This window comes from Nuphar pumila, chromosome 11 (assembly GCF_984573655.1).
Source record: "Nuphar pumila chromosome 11, dmNupPumi1.hap1.1, whole genome shotgun sequence".
Lineage (NCBI taxonomy): Eukaryota > Viridiplantae > Streptophyta > Magnoliopsida > Nymphaeales > Nymphaeaceae > Nuphar > Nuphar pumila.
The window spans coordinates 96,229,318-96,242,490 of NC_143259.1; the positions used below are offsets into that span (position 1 = coordinate 96,229,318).

At 38.3% G+C, this 13,173-nt stretch overlaps 1 protein-coding gene across 1 annotated transcript; it reads left to right on the top strand.

Annotated features, from left to right (window-relative positions):
* The first annotated feature begins 9,689 nt into the window (after nucleotides 1-9,689).
* LOC149822553 (late embryogenesis abundant protein At5g17165-like) lies at nucleotides 9,690-12,884 on the top strand. Its single transcript, XM_089981195.1, has 2 exons — nucleotides 9,690-9,952; nucleotides 12,336-12,884. Exons 1-2 carry the CDS (start codon nucleotides 9,879-9,881, stop codon nucleotides 12,658-12,660), a joined length of 399 nt encoding a protein of 132 aa, XP_089837321.1. The 5' UTR covers nucleotides 9,690-9,878; the 3' UTR covers nucleotides 12,661-12,884.
* Nucleotides 12,885-13,173: the final 289 nt, after the last annotated feature.

Consider the following 13,173-nt stretch of genomic DNA (forward strand, 5'->3'; position numbering starts at 1 on the left):
TAATAAGTAAGCTGATGGAATGCTCGAGATGATACCAAGAGAGTCATATTCTTTTAATGCTTCTGAAAGGATGGGTTATTTTATTAGTTATGTTTGAGTTCATTGGAATTGTAAACTCGTGAAACTAGTATTTTGATTTATTTAAATTCAATTGATTGTGGGATTCAGTTAATTCTAGTCTTATACATGTGAGTTCAGAACTGTACCTAAAGCTTGATCTATGCTTAAAAAAAAATTATTGTGTTTTTTGAAAAATAGTATAAAAAATTTAAACAAATTTTTTAAATTTTTTGTTTGAAAAATTAAGGCGTTACAAGGTCAGCCATTAAATGACCTCAAGATCCGATCAAGTGCAATCACATCTGCTAATAGGTGTCAATCTGCTAATAGGTGTCAATAGATCTAGTATGACTTGATCCCTACCTGTGTCTGATGCCTTTTGGGTTAGAGTTTGGTTACAACTTACAAATAAGGGGGGTTCGATTAACTATCCGGATCTATGAGGTTCAATTATTAAATGAGTCAGTATGGTTTATAAAATTTTATACCAAACCCAAGTTTGTCGCGACTCACGAGTTCCAATGAAGATCGATACATTTTCAACATAAAAAAAAACTTAAAAAATATTATTTTATAAGGTATGAACCAGATCTGGTTTATATAATTTTTATTAGATCTAGATTCAATATCAGCATCACTTAATTGGATTCGGGTCTTGACCCACCTATTTTAGCGGAGATCTAACCTACTGACACCCCTAGCCTTTGTCAGTATATGACCTGTACGGTTTGGCCGACGATTCAGGTGTACAGGTTGATACTTATACTCAAGTGTATTGTTCTGAATCAGCTTAAAAGCAATTAAAAAATATTACTAGTCAATCAAAATGTGACGTGTTAAAACTATTAAAATAATATTAAAAATGAATTTTATGATAATTTTTATTAGCTTATTCAGGTCAGTATCAGATTCATTTTCTCCGATACTGACAACATTGGGAGAGTGAAGTTTTTCATCATTAAAAATAATAATAATATTCAGAAATAGAAAAACTATAGCTCCAACCAAAAGGATGGTGACGTGGCGTCATGGAATTCATTTTCTAGCCCGCCTGTGCAGGTGATTGTCAAATGAAGCCTACCATCTGTAATGCTGACGTGGCTCGATTTCATGACGTGGCATGCCGTGCATCTTCCAAGAAACTTCCAGGAGATTTTTTTTTTTAATTATGGATAATTTTTATTATTTTTACGACAATAGATGAAGGACGACTTTTAAGTGACAATAAATATTAATTATTAAGTTTAATATACGAAAATTTATTTATTTTAAGTGTAATATATAGAATATATATATTCTATGTAAAAAAACATGATTTTTTTTTACATGATTCAACTAATTTTCAACTCGTTTCATTCAGGGAAAAGCCGAGCCGGATCTAGGCTCGGCTAAACATAAACACGAGCCGAGTCACGAGTTTGGCCTGAACATGCCTTGTTCAGTTGGTTTTATTCGTTTACCAGCTAGTTTCTAAAATTCTTGATACAATAACAGCAGGTAGGGCAGGACATCGGGTCGGGCAGCCTTCAGGTGGACCATGGCCTGGCCTGTTTGGGTCAGGTCTGGGCATATATTTCAAATAACCCGACACGACAAATTATCGGGTCAGGTGGGGTTGGCCGGTAGGCCTTCTTGAAAAGAAATTTTCATTGAAATCGGTTTAGGCTTGCGGGCCAGCCCATAGCATGTTTATTTTATAACGGTAGCCCTTCTAGTGGAAAAACTAACTTTGAAACCTAAATTTCCTAAACCCTAACTTAATAACCTAATCTTCATCACTCCAACGCTAATTAGGATAAATTTAAGGTAAGTTGGTAACTAAACCTAATTTCCTAAATTTAATAGCTAGAAAAAGTGTTGGATCTCATCGATTTTTTTTTTTTAACATTTTTAAAAAAAATCATGCAACCAAATACTTCAAATTGCTTAAATGAATAAACCCAACCCTGCCCAACCCTAGGGATGGCAGTAGACCGGGCGGGGGACAAGGTCTCCACCCCTGCCCCATCTTAAAATCCTACCCTCGATCCTTGCACCGGTCTTGATTTTAAACTCCATGCCGGCCTTCATCTCCATTTCATGTCCTCCATACCCCCGTTCAAACAGGGCAAGGCGGGGCAGGGCCCCATTTCCCCTCTGTCCACTGCCATCCAGAAAGAAGGATGGGGACAGGGCGGGTGGGGCAAGGTGGGGATTAGATATAGGGGTAGGGAAAAGCATAAGTCCATCCTCGCACGAGTTTTGATTTTATGCCCGGTCCAAAGGGGGGGGGGGGGGGCGAACTTGCAAGTTTCAATTAGGGGTGGGGCACCGGCCTGGTCCAGCTTGGGCCCATTTAGAGCTCGGTTTGTCGGCCTTTAAGTGCGGCCCAACCCAAAGATGGCACTACCCGTTTACTAATGGGCTGAGTTTTGACTTGGTTTTCAATGAGCTCGAGTTTGAAGAGTAGCTCATGACACAGCCCAGCCCAAACCCATTTATAGGTTATTTTTAATCAAATTAATAAATTAATTTTTAGATTATCAAAAACCAAATTAAATAAAAAAAACATAAAATTCAAAATTTCACACTCGATAATGTTCGAAGTATCCAAATCAAAAGTTCATAACAATATTTTGTTCATGGCATAACATTTGAACTAATAAATCAACATCAATTTTTGAAAATAACATAAAGCACGATCTTGAATTTTAGTCCTCTTATGCAACACAACATGGTTTCTTCAAATATAGTTTAACCTATTAGGTAGCATAACCTAAAAAAGTAAAAATGAAGCAAATATATTTATAATTATCTGTATCATCATCCAACTGTTTTGATGAATTCATAACCAAACTAAAATAATAAAACAAACAAATAGTAAATAATTAACAAATTTTCATGTACCCAACTAATTATCTTTCAATTTTTTATAAAATTAATGAAACTAATTAAGTAAATAATAATAGTTACCAAATTATTATGCAATTAATTATTTTTTATTTTTATTATTAAAAATAATAAATTGCTCTGATTTGTCGGGTCAGCCCGGTAACCCACGAGCTGACCTAGAGCCAGCTCATGTATATAATAGGATGGGTTTAAACCCAGTAGTTAACTGGTCCGAGCATAAAACCTTGACTCAAACCCAGCCCATGACTAGCAGGGTCGGCTTGTTCCATCTAGCATACCGGCCCATTGCCCACCCCTAGCAGCGCCGAAACATAAGGTGACGTGCTATTAGAAGCTCCTACTATACAAGCGCAGTCCCCCGGTGGTAAATTCCCTAAAATTTAAGGAAGATTACTTAAGAGAGTTGGAAGGCCTCAGTCTTTCAACAAGTTGACCACAATTCATTTATGCATATACACACACTCGCTCACTCCACACACTGTTGCATTATTATTGGTATGCTTTAGACCCTAGCTGGTGGTGAAAAGATCAGGTGCAATATGATTGCACAAATATTTGTGCATTAAGCTGATCACCCTCTATCTTGGGACAGGCCTCTCACTATGGGACCCAAGACCTGATGAAGGGTGATGGATAGCTATAGCAGCAGACCGGAGCCGAGGTGGGGGACAAGGTCTCTAGTCCCGCCCCATCTCAAAATCATGCCCTCCATTCCCGCATGGGTTTTGATTTTAACTTCTATCCCCCGCCTTCGGCCGTTTCATTTCATGTTCTCCATCCCCGGTCTAAACAGGGCGAGGCTGGATAGGGGACAGGGCGTGTAAAGTGTAAGTTCATCCCCGCCTCCATCCTCATTTCATGTCTTTCATCCTTGATCCAAACTGGGCAACCAGTTTTCCATCTCTAGCGATGGACTGCTTGATGAATAAATTTTTGTATTTTTTTTTTTTTTGTATATTACTAACGACTGGATGAATTTTATAATGTATTTTCAGAAACACAACTAAAAAACGTGGCCACCTTCGAGGAACCCATTGTGCTGTGGGTAAACAAAGTATAAACCCGAGTGACCTTGCCCGAGTCTACTCACGGCTCAAGTTGGCCAAATTGGGATGCCTGCCGGGCCAATTTCTACTCTACTAGTGGCACAACCCGATACGGGGCTCAAGTTCGACACACATGATAGAAATGTTTTTCAAAAATAAGATACGGCCACATGATTTTTTTAATATTTTAATCAATAAAAAACTAGTTTTGATGTTTTAATACATAAAAATATAGTTTACTGAAATATTATTAAAAAAGTAATAAAATAGTATTTAAAAACATTAAATTAATGTTTATATGTGTTATAGACATGTCTACGTGTCACAAAGTGTCTGACACGTGTCACTCATGACACGCCCCCATAAATGGCATGTCACTGTGACATAGTTTCTACTTGATGCCCCCAAACTGTCTTTGGGACCTATTTGCAGCAATCAGTTGTGATCAATGAGCAATAGATGCTTGTTTAGCGTACTTACGGATACACTACAAGAAAAACATATTTTACTAATGCATCAATAAAAAAACATTTTTACTAACGCTATTTTTTTTAGCGTCAGTGAAAAAGTTACTTATATTGGGGTTACTTGTACTGCACCAGTATAATTAATTTTTTTTAACGCACATAAAAGGTTTTCTCTAGCACAAAAAGTGTGGAAGTAAAAAGAGAGGGAATTTTTAAAAAATAGAATTGGTCGTTTCATCTCTCACTCTTCCTCTTCCTCTTTCTCTTTCTCTCATTTTATCTGTGCTCACTCACCACTGCACTCTTTCTCTGGGTCAGATTTCTCTCTCTTTATCTTTGTGTTCACTGACCACCACAGCATTCTTTCTATGTTTCTTTTCTTTAGCATAAAAAAAAAAACCTTTTTTTGATGTTTTTTTTATGCTACAAAAGTGCACCAATAAATGCTTTACCGGCAACACCATTTACTGGTGCAACTACTAGCTCTAAAGGAATACCAATAAAAGTCAGATTTCTTGTAGTGATAGATGAAAGTTAAGAGATGATTCTTTTCGGTTGCTGGTGCTCCACCATGGATTGTGCTTCTACTATTGATACTGGACGCTTGAATAGCCAACATAAGGTGAAAATGCAAGCCTGGTTGGTTGTGGGCATTTGGAGGCTCGAGTGCAGGTAAGATCTCACATGTGACAAGTTTGCGATGTGATCTCATAATTAAAAAAAAAAAAGGATTCAAGTAGTAGTATTTTTAAAATTTTCAATCAATACAAAACCATCTTTGAAATTTTAATATATATAAATTATATTTTTATGAAAATGTAATTAAACAATTAAAAACTATTAAAAATTATTTAGATAGTGTCTATATGTGTTGGGGCTGAGACTGCGTATCTGATTCGAACACCAAGGACATGCAAGCCTAAATGGCGTGTCCCTGTGACTAGTTGTATCAACGGGTCTGGTTTACCTGGTCCCGAACCAAACCCTTAGGGTCCGGGTATGGTGATAAATAAAAATACCCGATTAAGACCTAGGTCCAGACCTGGAGGTCCGATTAATAATTGGACCCTGGCATAGTTTGTGAAATTTTACCCAACCCGAGTTTCAATTAAGACCTGCAAATTTTCAATGTAAAAATAATAAAAAATATGGTTTTAGTCCTGGTTTGGTTTATGTAGTTCTTATCGAATCCGAGTATGTTTTTTCTTATACTAAACCCGATTAAACCTGTACCATACCCAAAAACTTGGTCCAAGTCTAGTTTCACCTGAGTCCGAACTAAGCCCGACCCGTTGACACCCCTACATGTGACAGTATTATGTATACGAAGAAAAACATGAAACGAGATAGATGGAGAATAATGATTTTATTCTCTTTATTTTGCATTGCTTGTAAAGGGAAATACAATGAGGTATTTATAGAACAAAAACAATGGAGATAAGCATGACATCTTAAAGTCCTGCTATAGTAGAATACAATGGAGATAAGCATGACGTCTTACAGTCCTGCTAGAGTAAAATACTTTGTGTGGTGGACTTCACGTGAAGACTCCATGTTAAGACGAATTTCACATCTTTTAGTCTCCCTCAAGTTGGGGCGTGGGGATTGAGAATGCCCAACTTGGACTTGAGACGAGAAAAGTGTTTAGTGGCTGGTGCTTTGGTGAAAAGGTCTGCAAGCTGACAATGTGAGGGAATGAAACGTGTTGCAATGAGATCACTTTGAATCTTTTTACGCATGAGATGACAGTCTATCTCGATATGTTTAGTGCGCTCGTGATAAATGAGATTTGCGACAATGTGGATGGCAGCTTGATTATCACAGTGCAGTATCATGGGCTGGGAGTGCATAACTCCAAAATCCAATAGCAAGTACTTGAGCCATGTGAGTTCGCAGCAAGCAAGGGCCATTGAACGGTATTTGGCTTCGACCAAGGATTGAGAGACAATGGATTGCTTCTTGGTTTTCCAAGAAACTAAACTGTCTCCGATCATGACGCAATAGCCTGATGTGGAGCGGCGAGTGATGGGCAAGAGGCCCGGTCAAAGTTGCAATAACCAATCACTTGCAACTGACTGGTAGAGGACATTAGAATACCTTGTCCTGGATAACTTTTGAGATATCGAAGGGCCCGGAGGGCAGCATATAAATGGGGTTGTCGCGGCTAATTACTAAACTGACTTAAAATACTGACTGCGAAGACAATGTCAGGGCAAGTTATGGTAAGGTATAACAGCCGACCCACTAAACGTCTATACATCCTTGGATCTTCGAGTAAAACGCCATCGTCATTGTTGAGTTTGACATGGGGCTCCATGAGAAACTGGCTAGGCTTAACTCCGAGAAGGCCCATGTCCTGCAAAATATCAAGATCATATTTGCGCTAGGATAAAAAAATACCCGCTTTGGACCATACAACTTCAATGCCGAGAAAGTACTTCAGGTGACCATGGTCTTTTAATCAAAATTATTGATTAATGTTAAACTTAAGTTGCCCGATGTACCGAATAGCATCTCCTGCGATGATGATATCATCTACTTAAGCTAGAAGAAATATATGTGTTCCATTAGTGATCTTTGAAAAAAGAAAGTAATCGGCCTTAGATTGTGTGGTGGACTCCATGTTAAGAGGAATTTCACATCTTTTAGTATACATATGTATAAAATTAAAAAATATGAAAAGAACTGTTATTATTGCAGTTTTTATTCTACTAATACCACTTTCCAGCCTAAACAAAGCAAGAGGGATCCTATAAATATGGTAAAAAGACGAGGAGAAAGAGAGGATGGGGATTGTGCTTAGGTGTAACTGGGTCGAGTATACCCAACTTGACCTAATGTCTCCAACCGATTATACACAACCCAAACTAATATTAGTGGACCCTTAGATTTAGTTCAAGTCCAAAATATAGACTCTTAATCAAAAGAGGTTGGGTCTTGGGTATTGTAAATGAAGATCGAACCCAAACAAACTTGAGCCAATTATGTACTCGGACCCAAATGATTCTCCATATTTTGAAACTGAAGCAACCCGATTATGTACCCAAACCTGCTTTATACTCGAACTGATTTACATCCGAAGTTTCATACCCAATCCCTATGAAAGTTTTTAATTGGTAAATATTATATATTCAATTAAATATTTAAAGATGTTGATAAAACTGTAATTTAAACATTAATTCATTTTTTCATATACTTCTCATTGCACTTTTGTTGTGGAAATTGTCATATTGAGGTGAATGCCAGAATAATACATGAGAACTGGATGAATTTGATAGGTTCTGAATATGATATGTCATTGTTTTATTTTTTTCTGTTTCAACTTAAAATGTTGAATTGGCATGAATCTATTCTTTTTATATTTAGATTTTAGCATTATTATTATTATTAAGCTTCTATTTTGTTAGTATATAAATTTTTTAATAAATAATTGATTTCATTAATTTACATAATTTTTTATTGGTGAGTAATTAGGTCTAAAATACCAATCATATCAAGCTGAAACCTGAACAGGTTAAGACCCCAATCTGTTAACCTATATGGGTATATATTTTTCAGCCATACCCAGACCTGAATCAAAACGGGTTTACCAAAGGGTCAATCTAGTTATACACGATCCGATGTATACCCGAACATCATTAGCCCATACGTGTCCATTGTTTCTAGTTGTACCCGCACCTTAACCCGAATTAGATTAGGTTGTGTTTGAGTTTTTATTTAGTTAGAATTGGGTTTGATAAGACATGGGTCGAACCCGACCAGGTTACACCCCTAATTGTACGGCTCTCTTTTTCATCATGTCACACCGTAGTTTGCAAGTTTATCTGAACCAATATATGTCTTTATCAACGCTTATTTGTTAATAAACAAGCCTTATTTTGAATTGATTTGATGTAAAAATGTGAACATTTTATCATCAAATTTTAGTATAATATTAACCATTGATTTTTATTTACCTCTAAATCAGCTTGAAGCCAAACGATCGTTTGTATTGGACTACTTAAAATTGTTTTTTAAAAACTCTCTGAAAATAAAAATTTAAACAAATCTAATAAAGAAAATACATAAAATGAAGTAAATAATGACTTAAAACGATTCCACTCCTATGTCACATTTTTAATATTAAAAATGTACGATTAATATTTTAATATTAATTTAATTTGTTAATGTTTTTAGCATGATTTAAATATAAAACATTTTTAATATTAAAAATATCAAATAGCAAAATTTTGTTTTTTATTGATTAAAAATCTAAAAAATTTGCGTATCATCGCATCCCGTTTTTTCAAAAGAATTTGAAATTTACGAGTCAAACCCGGGACATGCATCCTTTGTGTTGACGTATCTTTATGACATAGTTCAGTTCAGAAACCCAGAGGGAGGTGCGAGCCACACACTGAAACGACTTGAACGCTTATGGATATTATTTTTGTATTTTTAATTATATTTTACTAAAATATACATTATATATTAAAATGCCAAAAAAATTATTTAAAAAATCAAAAGATCTATGTCCTCGTGTCCTTTATCTAGGACTCGTATCGTTGTGAGACATGGGTTTTTCGGGTGGTCCGCACCCTGTTGAGTCAACGGGCTCACAAAGGTCATTTAGACTTGTGTGGGCTGGCCCGAGTGGGACGGGTTCGCTGTGAAGAGCTGAGGGCATTTTAGGTATTTGAAAAAATATGCAGACGATTTTTGTAAAATTCTTTTGCGTCAAATTACCAAAACACACTGCCCTTTTAAATTTTGGACAGCTCGGGGGGAGTGCCAAGCGGTCTTTCCCATTTATATGAAATTACCAAATTATCCACAATGAAAACTAGATCCCACTCAAGGCCGTCTTCATCACTTAGAAAACGAAAGCCCCAAAAGCCCTACCAAACCCAGCCATCTTGTAGGGGTAACCTCGTCATTTAAATCCCTAAAAAGAGTTACAAAACGTGGTCGTCTAATCATGGGCATCAAAGTAATTTACTGTTCCATGTGCTTACCCGCCCGATTGCACCTCGCCGGGTTCACCGTACTCCGTTAGTCATAACGGCAGTTGCCGGCTGAGGCAGAATATTTCGACGGATATTCCGTTGCCGCAGCTTCCTGAGGCGGACGGAACCGCTCGGTCGCCGTCAAGACGAACGGAGGGAAAGTTTAGATCGCCGGCGAAGAAGCTCTCCCTCCTCAGGCAGGCGGTTACGGGGGTAGTTGAGTCCGTTGGCGCGCATTCCCGCCTATAAAAGGCGACGCCGGTTCTCTCTCCCTCTCTTCATTGTTATTCCTTTCTTTCCCCTTTCTTGGGGATTACTTCACTCTTAGACCCACCGAGTGAGTAAAGTGGGAGAAATTCCTCTCTCTCTCTCTCTCTCTCCTGTGTAAGGAGGAAAGATAAAAATCAGAGCGCTCGCTTCCGTATTGTATGGCTGCCATTACTCTGCGCAAGGGAGGATCCGTCGGGATTCGCAGCCGTTTCGCTCAGATCTCGACGTTTCGGTAGTGAAAACTCTCTCTTTCTTTCTCTCTACAATTTCATTTTTTTTTAGATAAGTTTCATTTTTTCTCTTTGATCTTCTTGTTAGAGTGAGATTCAGCCCGCAAATTTCGTGAGAATTTTCTAGATAAGTTTTGTTTTTTCCTTTTAATCTTCTTGCTGGAGTGAGATTCAGCTGCAGATTTCTTGCCATTTTTCTAGATAAGTTTATTTATTTTTTTCGTTTTAATTTTCTTGTTAGAGTGAGATTCAGCTGCAGATTTCTTGCCGTTTTTCTAGATAAGTTTAATTTTTCTTTTTAATCTTCTTGTTACAGTGAGATTCAGCTGCAGATTTCTTTCATTCTTTCTAGTTTTAGTTTTTTTTTTCTTTTTAATCATCTTGTTGTAGTGAGATTCGGGCGCAGTTTTCTTGTGTTGCCGTTTGATTTTACTCTTGCGTCGTTGTCTGTGTGACATCCGTTCTCGTTCTCTTTTTCGTTTCAGATAAAAAAGTCAGCGTTTTTCTTCTAAATCTGTTTGAGATTAGAAAAAGTGTTTCTAAATTTGTTTGAGATTAGAGAAAGTGTTCCTTCTAAATTGTTAGATTGGGGCGTAATCGTCATTTTTTGTGGGATAACTATCTCTTTCTTTTAGCGTACAATGATCTCTTCTTCTTCGTTTCTTGGAAACGTACGATCTTTTCTCAGTAAGGTTTTTTTTGCCTAAACTATTGGTTAGTAGGAAAGGATCAAAGAGAGAAAAAGAAAACTCTTTGTTTAGGCGATGATTCTTTCTCTTATTTCCGTGTTTAACCATTTTTTTCCTTTTTCTCATGATTGGGAGCGGATTCACAGATAACTCTGCTAAAATAATGGTTCTTATTTAGAGATCTTGTTTAATTTAATGATGCCTTTTTTGTCATAGATAGCAAGGGAAAAGCTTAGCCAGATCTTTTTGGTTTATCTGCTTTTCCGCTTCTTAACAGATCTTCGTAGAATCGTTTGGTTATCTTCCGATCTGAGAACCAGATCTCATGCTCTCTTGTTTTATTTACTAAATGTCAAAAGATTGGTCTTTTGTTATTTTTATGAATTTACAGGTTTTTTCTGTATCTGCTAATTAGTTAATCCTTCTTGTTTATTGATCGATCTCAAGTAAAACAGGGTACTGTGAGGCATACGGGCCTCTCTAGTCTCTTCATCTATTTTTAGACTAAAATTAGTCAAATGCCATTTTTTATCATGATTATTGGTTAATAAATAATTTAATAATTATTCTTCAACGTGCGTGGGACTTGGTGGCACGTGAGACTGGTTCCATGTGTCTCGTGGAACTCTTGCCTGTTGGATTTTAGTCTTGCAGAATATAATATAATCTGTCCTTTCAAAGAAAATTGTAGTGTTTACTTTACTAGCTCGGTTTTAGATTCTGGATCGGGTGCAATCACACGGCACAAAATTTATGCCTTAAGCACCTGATTGCCATTCAGCATCCTTGGGCCTCTCACAACTGACAAGCCTGTCCCCAAGATGGAGGGTGATCAGGTGCTTAATGCACAACGATATGTGCAATCATATTGCTCACTCGATTTTGTAATTTTCTTACTCAGAGTGATTTTCAGCTGGTCACGGTGGCATTTTCTTATGTTTTTTTCCTTTGCACTTAAATTCTTTTCAATATGAAACTTGGCGTGCTTTGAAAAGCTCTGCTTCCTCCTTTCTTTGTTGGTAACTTGGTGTTCATGCTTATCTTTTCCCCTTGATCTATGATTTTTTTTTTGAGAAGCACCCTTAATTTCCGAAATTAATTCCCGTCCTTGGAATGAACGTGCCTTTGAATAGGATTCTTTGGTGCACCGCTGTTTGTGTTAGAAATTGAAAAAAAAAAATGGTTTCTCTACTCCTTGGATGGTCACTGTTTTCATGCATTAGCTAAATGAACAAAAATCACAAAAAGGTTCTCAAGAAAAGGGAGCTGAGGTTCCAGGATGTAGATCGAACCTATTTATATGGTGTTTGTAGACGGTATTTGGGATGAGGAGGGCTCTTCTCTTTTAGTTTTTTAGTTAAAGAGGGGATTCCGCCTCTATTTATTCGCTCACTTTTAAGGTGGACACTGTGTTTCTGATTGGTACAATTTCCTGACTAATCAATTGAGTATCAGCATGGGGGCAATAGCGCACTCCAAACAAAGCGATGAAACTGACATCTCATCTACCTCACTAAGACCCCAACTTGGCCTCCTTTTGAGTTTTGAGGTACTGGAGAGGACCCACCGTACAGTACCGCCGTCTACGAATTTCTTTGTCCACTTCCTTCGTTTTTCGTTTTGGTTGGTTTTTGCCCGCTTCTATTTACAAAGGAACGGGCTGTCTGATGCTGCCCGGCCCTCGCTTTGGTTGCAGCCACAACTCGCATTCGGCGTACGACAGGGACCCAGACAACCATCCTACACCCAACGTGCTGCCGGATGATGTGATCCCCCAACAATCGGAGAAGTACTGGACACCGCATCCGAAGACGGGAGTGTTCGGCCCCCCATGGAAGGACAGCAAAGTCGGCCCTCTCACCAACCTGGACGGTGGGGAACGCCTGAGCTCCTCCCCGATCTCCCCATCTGCACAGGGCTCCGTCCTCGAGCAGCAGGCCTGGTTCCGCACCAACGGGGACGTGGACATTGATAGGAACACTACCCACCCCACCGCCACCATCCCTACGCCCGGGGAATGAACGGCCTTCTGCTTTTGATTGCTGCTCTCTACCGTCCTCTTTAATTCCATACTACTAGTAGTACTCTTGGCTTCTACAAGTACTATATAAAACTGCAGATTCTCTCCTACTTTTTGCTTCGTCCGTTGGGATGACGGCAGCCGCGTTCTGCAGGCGCGCTATGTACGTGGTCTTTTGTTATGGACAGGGATGGTAGCAATGATGAAGAAGGCGATTTGATTTTCTCTTTTGGGCTTGTTTCCTGTCTAGCTTGCTTCTTAAAGTGAGCAAACCTCTTCCTAAGCCAAGCTCGTTCCACGCAATAGCGTCTAAGAGGCTGTAGCTTTCGGGCTGGGTCTAAGAACTTAGAACCCGCCGCGGTTCGTCCCTCAGCAGGGTAGGCTCTTTGTTGTTCATTGCTTTTGAAGTTTTTGTACGGGTTGCGAGTGGGGACGTGGTTGTAGACCATCCGGCGTATAGCGTGAGACCAGATTGGTAGATCGGAGCCTGTTTGCGCGAAAGGGGTTGTTATAA